This window comes from Sus scrofa, chromosome 6 (genome assembly GCF_000003025.6).
Source record: "Sus scrofa isolate TJ Tabasco breed Duroc chromosome 6, Sscrofa11.1, whole genome shotgun sequence".
Taxonomy (NCBI): Eukaryota; Metazoa; Chordata; class Mammalia; order Artiodactyla; family Suidae; genus Sus; species Sus scrofa.
The window spans coordinates 37088146-37100502 of record NC_010448.4 but is presented as its reverse complement, the minus strand read 5'-3'; the positions used below and the strand labels follow the sequence as shown (position 1 = coordinate 37100502).

The following is a 12357-nucleotide window of genomic DNA, read 5'->3' as shown; positions in this document are numbered from 1 at the left end:
TGCGGCATTGCCAGAACCTTAACCTACTACGGTGCTGGACCAGGGATTGAACCCTCATTGCTACAGAGACAATATTGGATTCTTAACCTCCTGCACCACAGAGGGAACTCTGAAAGATATTTTTTAGTGTGGTTAATTGCATAACTTAATTAAGGTGTGGGCTTTTGTGTCAGAGACTTGATTTTGAACCCTTATCTCTCTTATGCTAAGATTTAGCATCTTTTTCAGTAAAATCGGGATAATACTTACCTATGGGGATAAATGAGATAATCCATGTGAAGCATAAAACTGAAGTCTGACACATAGTTAATATTAGCTAGTATTATGTATGTTTTTATTATTTGAGATTCTCCTGTTTTCATATTCTTTTAAAGATTTTATTAGTCATAGTTGACTTATAATGTTGTATTAGTTTCAGGTGTATAGCAGAGTGATTCAGTTGTACATATGCTGTATCCATTCCTTTTCAGGTTCTTTTCCATAGAGATTATTGCAGAATGCCGAGTAGATTTCCCTGTGCTGTGTTGTGGAACCTTGCTACTTAATCTGTTTTATATGTAGTAGTGTACATATGTTAATCCCAACCTCCTAATTTATACCTCCCCCTACATATTTTAATCAAGTAGTTTTTTATATCTAATTCTAGGTTTTAGCTAAATTCATTTAGTTTGATTATACTATCAGTGTTCTTTTTTAGGATTGTACAGTTCAGTTTTTATGAATCCAAATTAGTTCTTTATTCCTTGTCAGGATTGTTAAACTATTTTGTATTTTTATTAAAATAAATATCCTTTATTAGTAGTCTTGAAATCAATATATTTTTATAACAAAGCTAAAGAGAAATAGGGAAAGGTAAAGATAACATTTATTTTTATAATTATAAAATTAATATGTTTATTGCAAGAAAAGTGAGAAATAGTGAAGTATTTAAAAAAATAAAAATCTTCTAGGAGTTCTCTTGTAGTGCAGAGGGTTAAGGATCTGGCATTGTCACTATAGCAGTTTGAGTCATTGCTGTGGCACAGATTCAGTCCCTGGCTCAGGAACTTCTGATCCAGAGAGTGCAACAACAAAAAAATAAATAAAGGCAAAAAAAACCTTCTGTAATGTCACTCTCAAAGGCAACCAACCACTGTTAGTATTTTCATGAAATTTCATTTCTTTTGCTTGTCTTTTTTAAAAATGTTATTATTTTTGTAATTTGAGGTAACATTGATTTATAATGTGAAATTTATTTCAATAAAAATGCCCGATGTTCTAAAAGTTCTCTGTCAATCTAATAAATGTTTTTCTCTTTCTGATTCCAGGGCTGTTCCTGGTCAGTTATATTTGTGGATCTCGATGCCCACAATCGCAACCGGCAGACTTTGTGCTCACTTTTACCCAGAGAATCAAGATCTCATGTGAGATATTTTTATAATAAATTAATAAATTATGAACTGTTGTTGATGATTGCTATGCAGTTTTGTTCCCTTTTCCAAGAAGGTTGTCAGAGAGGTTAGAGGAGAGAACTCCTCTTGCCCATGGTGGTCTTTCTTGTTCAGGAGGTGAGCAGAGCTATAGAGAAAGCTGATTTGTCCTTTGAGTTCTAGTCATGCAGTAAAGAACTAGATTTTTTTTTTTTTTGTGGGAGAGTAACAACATTATACCAAAACGATTTTTTTTTTTTTTTGGTCATGGAATATTGTATATATAAATGTAGAAAATATTATGTAAATTTCTTTTGAATAAAATTGCTTTCTTTCTTTTCACTCATTTGATCCACCTTTTTCCTTTGTCTCATAAACTCTTACATGCCTATATAGTACCTAATGTAAATTTTTCTAGGGCTTATTTGGGGCTCTATTCTTAGAAAAACACCCAAAATGGAATAATTTAATTGTTTTAAAATAACTATTTATAGAAGTAATACAAGTTTATGTAAAAGAAAAATAGAACCCACAAATAAGCAAATGATAATAATACCCACTAAGAATTCCATCATTTAGTTATAATCTTAGGGTAACAGTATTTGAGTTTATATGTTCCCACACACACACACACACACACACATATATATATATATATAATATTTTTATTTTACAAAACTTCAAGGACATTATTCATATTTTTGATAACCTAGTTCTGTGAATGGACATGTTTCCATATCAGTAAACATTTCTACAGTATAAATTTTAATGGCTGCTAATTTACTCAGCTAATTGTTGGATATTTAGGTTATTTTCTGTTTTTCACTGTTATAATCAAATTGCTATGACAGTTGTAATGACTAATTATTGGTGTTAAATTTTTACACAATGCTTTAAACAATGTATTAAGTTTGAGTCCAGTATTGATTGAATCTTGAAAAATTTTTTGTTTTTGTTTTTTTAGGGCTGCACCCATGACTAATGAAAGTTCCCGGACTAGGGGTTGAACCCGAGCTATAGCTGCTGGCCTGTGCCACAGCAACACCAAATCCAAGCTGTGTCTGCGACCTACACCACAGCTCACAGCAACGCTGGATCCTTTAACCCACTGAACAAGGCCAGGGATCAAACCCACATCCTCATGGATGCTAATCGGGTTGGCTACTGCTGAGCCACAACAGGAACTTCTGAAAATACTCATTATTGAATAAAGTTTTATCTCCCTTACTAAACCCTGCCATATAAACATCTATCTATCCCTTAGAGCACAGCAGTCTCACTGTCAGTTAGATTACCTTAGTGGCTTTTCATCTCTGAGATTCTCCTTGGGCCGCATTGACCGTATCACCACAGGCACTTACATTCTCTTCTTTTTCTTACTGCCCCCAGAACACAGATGCTGCCCTGCTCCCTTGCATCAGTTATCCTGCATTTGCCTTGGATGATGAAGTTCTCTTTAACCAGACACTTGATAAAGTGATTAGAAAATTAAAAGGAAAATACGGATTTAAGCGTTTCTTGAGAGATGGGTATAGAACATCATTGGAAGATCCCAATAGACGCTACTACAAACCAGCTGAAATTAAGGTATCAAGTAATGTTTCAGATAACACGATAGAATGGTCTAAAGCATGGATTCAGGAGGCAGACTTCTTGGGTTTGAATTCTGGTTCTGCCACTTACAACTGTCTGGCTGTGGGCAAGTTGATTAACCTCTCTATGTTTAATTCTTTATTGATAAAATAATGTTAGTATCTACTATTATCAAAGGTTTGATGAGGATTAAATAAGTTTATATATATATATACACACATATATATATATATAAGCTTATATATATATAAGCTTAGAATGGTGCTTGGCACATAGTTAGAGCTCAGTAAGTATTAGCTCTTTCTACCATTGAGGCCCATTTGCTTATATTGAGCCATGCTGATTCATTGGGTGAGTGATTTTTCTATTGTACTTAGACACTTACCTTTGAAATATACTCCTCTAAATATTTAGTTTTAAAGTATTTTACATTTCAAATACAGATAGATACCCTACATCTAGGTTTATTCTAGCCGTTTTTAACCTGCCCGGAAAACTGTAACACCCTCCCGCAAAAAGGTAAACATCCATCCACATTGCTGAAGACTTTACTTTAATGGAGTAGATTGAAAATCTTTAAAAATAAAAACTCAAACCCCTTCCTGTCTGCCTCCCATTGCCTCTCTCTTTGTTGTCACACTTCTGAAAAGCGTGGTGAGGTCTAGGTGTGGCTCCTTGTTTTCCTCCTACTTATTCCTTTACCTTATAATCTGGCTCCTCTCCCCAGCGCTTCCTAGTAGCTGTGTTGGCTTCAGTCAGTTTATGTCACTGGCTCATTGTGGATGCTTTTTTTCTGACCTTATTTCACTGAACCTCTCATTGGCATTTGTGTGTCCTAACCAAGTGCTCTATCTTGGGCAGTTCTCTATTTTCCGTGACCTTATTCTCTTCCTAATTCTCTACTTATTTCTCTCTCTCTCTCACTGTCTTTCTCTTCGCAGGTATTTCTTCTTCGGCCTCCCTTATACTTTGCTATCTGCTGGAATCCATCCCCAGCCCTGTTCTCTTTTATGCTATCCATGCAGTCATAACTAGCAATCGCTGTTAATCCCAGATCTCTATCCTAACTCGTCCTTCTCCCCCTGCGTGCCCTGCCATGTGTCAGCTGCCTTTCGGACATCCTCCCTAGGAGGCCTACCCTCTGCCTGTGTACAGCTCCCACTCTCCTGCCAAACACCAAACCCGAGGTTCATTCCAGGCTCTTCCCTCTCACTCAGCCTTCTTTGTTACTCACCAAAGCTGGCAGATTTAGCCACCTTTACATCTTAAGAGTCTATCCCTTCCTCTCTGTTCTTGGTTTAGGCTAGTGATCCACAATTAAGAAGGATTTTGCTCCCCAGAGAATGTTTGACAATACCTGCAGACTTTTTTTTTTTTTTTTTTTTTTTGTCTTTTTTGTCTTTTTCTATGGCCGCACCCATGGCATGTGGAGGTTCCCAGGCTAGGGGTTGAATCAGAGCTGTAGCCACCAGCCTGCACCACAGCTCATGGCAACGCCAGATCCTTAACCCACTGAGCAAGGCCAGGGATCGAACCCACAACCTCACGGTTCCTAGTCAGATTCGTTAACCACCGCACCACGATAGGAACTTCCTCTGCAGACATTTTTTATTGTCAGAACTTGATAGGTGTTATTGACATCTGAAAGGTAGAAGCCAGGGATGCTACTAAATGTCCTGCAATGCCTAGGACAGCCCCCACAACAAAGAATTATTTGGCCCAAAATGCCAATAATGCTAAAGTTGAGAATCATCAGTTTAGGGTGACATCCTTTCTCTTTGGATTGTTACCCAGCAACCTTCCACTTGGTCTCCTTATTTCTTGCCCTAAAACTTCAGTATTGCCAGCTGTTCATCCAGCAAGTAAATCTGATCCTATTCACTGTCCACCAGTGGTTCCCTATCACTGGCCTGATCAGTTTTTAATCTCTTAGCATGACTTGCCCTTCCTGGTTGTCTTGGTCCACTTCACCTTTCACTGTATATTTCTTGCTTGTTTCAGGAATACTGAATTGCTGGTAGTTTCTTTAACAAACTTTATCCTTTAGTGCATCTCTTTAGTGTACTATTGTTTTCTCTGTGTGGAGTTCCCTTAGCTTATCATCTCCACGGAGAAATCCACCAAGCACTAGTTAAAGCATACTTCATATAAATTTTTCCTGACGCCACCCCTGGGCAAACTGAGATGTTTCATGTCCTTGGTTCTTGATCTACACACATTTTTGTAATACATTGCAGTTGTTTATTTACACGGCTTTCTCCCCACTAGGGCAGGTTCTCTCTCTTTTTGTTTTATAGACCCCTGTAGCTGATGCCAGGCATTACTAAGTACTTAGTAAATATTTACTGAATAAATCACTACTATGTGGTGAATTATATGAATGAGCTTTTGAATAATAAGAATTCTGAGAAAAATTTTTTAAGAAACAATAAAGCCATACATAAAATCAGTCCAATTTTGTTATTACAATAAATAAATTTTTATGTATGTATATGCTAATGATATATGTTCTAATTAATGTAATTCTTCTAAATAATTGTTGGTACAATTTTTAATATTTTATTTTCTGTTTTAGCTATTTGATGGCATTGAATGTGAATTTCCCATATTTTTCCTTTACATGATGATTGATGGTAAGTGAGCTTTTCTCCTGAAATTTAAACTGCAGAATGTAAGTAGTTTAAAGAGGAGCAGAAATAAAATATGACACCTTTCAGCTAGCAGAATAGACTGTACTTAGTGATGTTAACTACTCTGCATTTTATATACTGTTCTGAATTTTTATATGCTCTTCTGCTTTCTGAGTTAATGTTAAATCATTTAAAGAATTTTTAAAAATAGGAGTTCCCTTGGTGGCGCAGTGGAAACAAATCTGACTGGGAACCATGAGGTTGCGGGTTCAATCCCTGGCCTCACTAAGTAGGTTAAGGATCCAGTGTTGCTGTGAGCTGTGGGGTAGGTCCCAGATATGGCCTGGATCCTGCGTTGCTGTGGCTGTGGCATAAACCGGCAGGTGTAGCTCCGATTTGACCCCTAGCCTGGTAACCTCCACATGCTGCAGGTGCGTCCCTGGGGGAAAAAAAAAAAGGAATTTAAAAAAATACTTTGAAGTATTTAAATGTTGCAAATATATTTTCATATTTACAAGAATTTTTATGAATAGAAATCATGAATACTGTAATTTGTGACATTGTGGATGTGTCTCACATTTACAGATAAGAATAGAGAACTTTCAGTTAAAATTCAGTTTTTAATTCTAGAGGCTAATGTGACCTTCTAAAATCGATACCCTGAAAAAATATCATATGCATTTATTTGCATTACCTTTTCTCAATGTTATTGTTATTATTTATATAGAAAATTACCAAAATAATTACAATTGGGCTAATCTTTTTGTCTAAGATATAATTTATGTGGTGCTTATTCATCTCAGATGCTATTGAATTTTTTTTTTCCTATTTGGGCCACACCTGCAAGCACATGGAAGTTCTCAGGCTAGGGGTCAAATCAGAGCTATACCTGCCAGCCTGTGCCACAGCCACAGCAACACGAGATCCGAGCCATGTCTGCAACCCACACCACAGCTCACATCAACGCTGGATCCCCGACCCACTAAGTGAGGCCAGGGGTTGAATCTGCATCCTCATGGGTACTGGTCGGATTTGTTTCTGCTGCGCCACAATAGGAACTCTGCTATTGGATTTTCTATTTTACATTTTAGGTGTTTTTAGAGGCAATCCCAAGCAAGTGAAAGAGTATCAAGATCTTCTGACTCCGGTACTTCACCACACCACAGAAGGTATAGTTGGAATGCTTTTTCAAGACATGTTTTATATCACTATTCCCTAATGTTCCTTTGAAATGTATAAATGATTCCTTTTTAAGGAGAACAGTTTATGTTAAATTGGAAAAAATGAATGGAGCCTCAGGAATTAGAATAATCTATTAAGTGGTTATAATTCATTTGCTTTTATAAAAGAAGTTCCTTGGGCTGGACGATGGAGATGAAGTTTAGGTGGTCATGGCTATAGTAACTACACAGGAGTTTGCCAGATGGGCAGAGAGTCTTCATTTGTTGCCTGCTGTGAAACTCCTTCACCATATATAGTGTGACAGTAATATAAAGTGACTGATTTTTATCCAGGTCACCAGAAATAACACTTTGTTAAGTGTTGCCCACTTCCCTGGGCCACTTAAGGAGGCTCTGCCCTAGCCCGAAGGTGATACCATTGCCGTGAACTTTCTATCCTCTTCTTTGGAGGTGTTTCCAGGGCTTTCTATACATTACTTTGAATGTTCCCCATGGTTCTAAAATGTTATCCTCTGAGGATGGATTTATTATTTTAGAAATGGTCAAAAGGCCCAGGCTTATGAGTAACATATTGGTTTTCATGAAACACCAGTTGGGATCATAAAGGAATGTCACGGATTTTTCTGTGTAACTAGAAAACAGATTCTCAAAGGAATTCCAAAGGAGAAGTTCCAGAGATCTTTGGTGTTTGGAAGTGTTAGTAAACTGATAAAATATTGTCATGAGTGAACAGCTTTGAAGACATATTTATCTGAAAGTTAAAATTTATGGTGGGTGTGTTGATTAAAAAAAATCTTACGGACACGATGTACAAACTGGCAGTCATGGCACCAGGCCCCATTCCTGTCTCATAAGAAGTCGGTGATCTTCTGTAGAGTGCTCTGCAAGTATCTTAGAGTAGATACTTTGTAGTATGTGCTCACCTTTTAAAATACTTGTAATGTCAGTGTAGCAAATATTTATGGTTAAACCTTGAAATCCAAATAAGTGCTCATGTTTAAAACCAGTTATTATTGTCCTCATTTTCCGAATAACCACTTGTCCAGTGTGAGAAATAATGTAACGAATGTCATAATGAATATATTTAAAACCCCTTGCATCAGACCTTTTTGTAGTCAGTGGTAGATCCTTGATACATTGAGGTGATAGTTCACATATCAGACTTTAGGCTTAACCATGTTGAAAGATTGATGTTCAAACTGTGCTCTGTGTATCGTAGGCCTTTTTACTATTTTGGATGCAACTATCATGATTGCTGCCTGAAGAATAAAGCAAATTTTAGGGGAATCTGTATAATTTTATTAGAAAAGTTAAACTAAGTCTTATTACTTACAGCCCAAGTTTGCTGCAGACTGATATCGCAAGACGTCTTCTGTAGTATTGTTAGAATGTTGATTTCCCCCTTTATATCATCCACAAAGATTCTAGTCTTAAAGTAATTATTAGTTTCTACCAAGAAATATTTTTACATGGGTTGGTCACAGGGGGAAGATGGATTTTTTTCCTCTTCAATGATATCAAGAGGAGATAATGGGCTTAATGTTTGAAATGAGGATTTCTTTGCTCTAAACAGTGGCTTGGGGTTATAATTCTTCACTTGAGATTATACGGTATCTCATTTGTAAAACTTTCACAGACTAATCCTATTACAGAGAGCTTCTTCTGTGGCTCTAAATATTTGCACACTGTATATTGATTCATTTAAAGGTATTAAAATTAAATGTTAAAGGAGATTATGTACACGTTGGCTAACACATAACATATGCTGTCACATTAGTTTTAAAGTGCAGAGGCTTTTTCCACATTTTTTCACTGGGAATTTCTGAAAAGAGTCAGAATTTCTAATTTTCTATTAGATAACCTTTTTCTCTTTCTGCTTTGCAGTTTCTCAAAGGGAAAATTTGGAGAGGACAATGATTTGATATATTTTAAATGTTTATTTTTAAATCCACAGGTTATCCTGTCATACCAAAGTACTACTATGTGCCAGCCGATTTTGTAGAATATGAAAAAAGAAACCCTGGTAGTCAGAAGCGATTTCCTAGCAACTGTGGCCGTGATGGAAAACTGTTTCTTTGGGGACAAGCCCTTTATATCATTGCAAAACTCCTTGGTAGGTGAAAAAGATTCGGGAAACTTTCTTTTCTTATTATCAAGTCTTTAGAAATAAGTCTGTCTCTGTTGACATTTTTCTTGGATTTGGGTGGTAGTTCATGCTGTTAAGAGGTCTTGAGGAAGTGTCTTAACATGTTAAAGGACATTAATGTGTCTTTTTCACTGCATGATGATGGACAGTTTCTGGGAAGAAAGTCAAATAGGTGTGGGTACCATTATGATCATTTGGGGGTTCCATTCTGTTTACTGGATAGGTTTCTAGCAGAAGGCTATGAGAACTTTGAGTCTCCCCCTCTTTTTTTTTTTTTTTTTTTCCCCTTTGCTTTTTAGGGCCACACTCTTGGCATATGAAAGTTCCCAGGCTAGGAATCGAAACAGAACTACAGCTGCTGGCCACAGCCACAGCCACAGCAATGTGGGATCCTAGCCGCATTTGCACCCTACACCATAGCTCATGGCAATGCTGGATCCTTAACCCACTGAACAAGGCCAGGGATCAACTCCGTATCCTCATGGATCCTAGTCGGGTTCATTAACCCCTGAGCCTTGAAAGGAGCTCCCTTGGCATCTCTTTTATAAATGTAATACAGTTCTGATTTTTTAAAGCTTTTTGTTTGTTTGCTTTGGGTGCGCTCGTAGCATGGGAAAGTTCCTGGGCCAGGGATCGAACCTGTGCCACTGCAGTGACAACAGTGGATCCTTAACTGCTGTGCCACAAGAGAACTCACCTGGTTTAATGTTACAGTCATGCTTGAGCATAGCCTTTAGTAAACCACGTGCCAAAAGGAATTGATTATCTCAAAATTCCCTTGTTTCCAATAAATGCATAGGCAATTTACTCAGGTGGAGGCTTACTGGGACCATTATTCATAATTCTTTAAAGAATTGTTTTGCAGCTTCTCATAAAATTTCAGCTGAAATGCCTTTGGACACATTAAAATGAAGCTAATTTAATGAACACAGAAAAGCATGATGCGTCTTCCTATACCATTCCTGCTAAAGTTTTAAATATTATTAGCATTTCCATCAAAAATGTTATCATATCAGTCAGAATTCTTCTATGCAAACCTTTTGAAACAGGCTCATTATGAATACAGTACCTGCACTAAAAGAACTGCTTGCTGTGTGAAATACTGTTATTGTCATTGTTGTTCTTGGTATCATTGTATAACTGCTAAATTTGTTTGTGCTGTAAGAGTAATCATCTTTGGTTTCTTTTTTTACATTCCCTTAGGGAAGAATATTTCAAAGTCCAGATTTCCAATACAAGTTTTATACAAATAACGTATAAGATCAGACAGAAGCTAACTGAAGAAGAAAAATTAAGTTAATGTTGTTTTCAGCTTGCCCATTTCCTTTCTGTATTTTCTGAGCCTCCGTATATACTTAATGTTAATTTAAGAAACTGTAGAAAAATTTTCATCTTTAAAGGGACAGCTCTTTGATAAGGAGTTGATATTATTTACACAGGTTTAAAAATCTTTTGCTGGAGTTCCCATCAGGGCTCAGTGGTTAACGAATCCGACTAGGAACCATGAGGTTGTGGGTTCGATCCCTGGCCTCGCTCAGTGGGTTGAGGATCCGGCGTTGCTTGAGCTGTGGTGTAGGTTGCAGATGAGGCTCTGATCCCGAGTTGCTGGGGCTCTGGCATAGACCAGCGGCTACAGCTCAGATTCGACCCCTAGCCTGGGAACCTACGTATGCCATAGGAGCGGCCCAAGAAATGCAAAAAGCCAAAAAAATAAATAAATAAATAAAAATCTTTTACTTTAAGATTTTCCTAAGTAAGAAATATATATACATGAAGCAATTTTCTTAGCTCAAGTTAAGCAGCAGGTTAATATTTGGGCATTGTTGCTGCAGCGGCCTGGGTCACTGCTGTGGTGTAGGTGGCATAGGTTCAGTTCCTGGCCCAGGAACTTCTGCATATTGCAGGTGCAGCAAAAAAAAAAAAAAAAAAAAAAAAAAAGAGTCAAGCCAAGTTGGTAAGATTATCTCTGGTTAGAATTTTATTTCCATCTCATTAGCATGAATACAAAGAAGCCTTGTTGATACTTAGCTAAATAAAACATATTTTGGTAGAGGACTAGTTAACTTAAGGGCAAGAACTTGAAAATTACAAATGAGCATGATGAAATTTTTCAGTGAGTCTGAGACTGAAAACTGGTACCTGGGATATGGGATTTGACAGCTAAACTTTCTTCATTGTGCTTTTTGCTATGTGTATCCAGCCTGGGGTTGATATAGCTAGAAAGATGCTGTGTGAGCAAAGCCTCTGGATAAAATTGAGAAGGCTAATGAATGGGAATGCAGAATTGACCATAATCTACATAAGCAAATGAGCTTTTTTTTAAAAAAAAGACTGAAAACAGTATCAATCATTAAAACGACATTGGATCTTCCTTATTTCAAAATAAATGTATTGAATATAGATGGATTTTGAGCGTAGGTAACTTTTCCTTATGTTAAGACCAGAGTAAACAGAAACAGCTCAGGTCATGCCTTCATCTCTGTTTCACGACCATTTTGTAAAAGAGTCTTCAAAGAAGCAGTCAGTTTCTGTTTTGCCTGCTCCACTTCTAAAAACACAGTAGAGAACATGCAAAAGGTATGTTGCAAACTACAAAACCACATAATTATCTCCTGCTACAAAAGAGATGTTGTGTATTAATTAGCCCTCTGACCTAGCTATGTGTCATCTGGTTAACAACTTACTGGTTAAAATGAGTAAGATCTCAGAAGATTGAATCCTTTGGTTGCTCTTGACTATTTTATACTTGCCTCTTCCCTCCAAGAGCTATCAAACTTCCATGAATGTTATTAAAATTACAGATCCTGCATTAACTAAGTCTTATTTATTCATTAGAGGAGCCTCAGGTGGATGTCTGATTAACAGCATTTTGTGGGCAGTTAATTTGAATTAACATGAAAATAATAGAACAGTAAATCTTTTAAAATATTCTGTAATATATGGCTTTCACTAATACAGACCAGTTTGTGTCTGGTGAAATCCAATAAGAATATTTTCTTCTGTGTATGTCTTAGTGAATAATCATATAACAAAACTATGTGACTTTTTACTCCCTTGTTAGAACAGAAAGACTCAATACGCTGTTCCCTATTCCAAGGCCAGAACTATCCACCGTGTTCTTAGAATATAGTTAATTATTACAGTATTTTTTTCTTTAGAAAATTTTAGAAAATCAGTGTTTGCTATAAAGTAGGTAAATCATAAACATATTTATTTTAAACCAGATAAGACATTTTTAAGATACATTTGACTTGTCTTAGAATAAAATGATCATTAGTTATACTTTTCATTGTTGTTTAAATTTGGAAGTTTAGAAACTATCCATGTTAGAGATAAGTCTGCAGAGAGCAGTGTGCCTTTTCAAATTTTTTTGCAGAAATAACTATAAAAGTGTTTAT

At 36.5% G+C, this 12357-nt stretch overlaps 1 protein-coding gene across 6 annotated transcripts in view; it reads left to right on the top strand.

Moving 5' to 3' along the window:
• The window catches only part of PHKB (phosphorylase kinase regulatory subunit beta), a 199208-nt gene that overhangs the window by 93129 nt on the left and 93722 nt on the right, over window positions 1-12357 (top strand). For all 6 annotated transcript variants that reach the window (XM_021094236.1, XM_013998279.2, XM_013998278.2 and 3 more), the window contains 5 exons: window positions 1308-1403; window positions 2799-2996; window positions 5578-5635; window positions 6724-6801; window positions 8768-8926. In XM_021094236.1, coding sequence (XP_020949895.1) covers window positions 1308-1403; window positions 2799-2996; window positions 5578-5635; window positions 6724-6801; window positions 8768-8926 — 589 coding nt within the window. The remainder of the gene's footprint in view (window positions 1-1307; window positions 1404-2798; window positions 2997-5577; window positions 5636-6723; window positions 6802-8767; window positions 8927-12357) is intronic.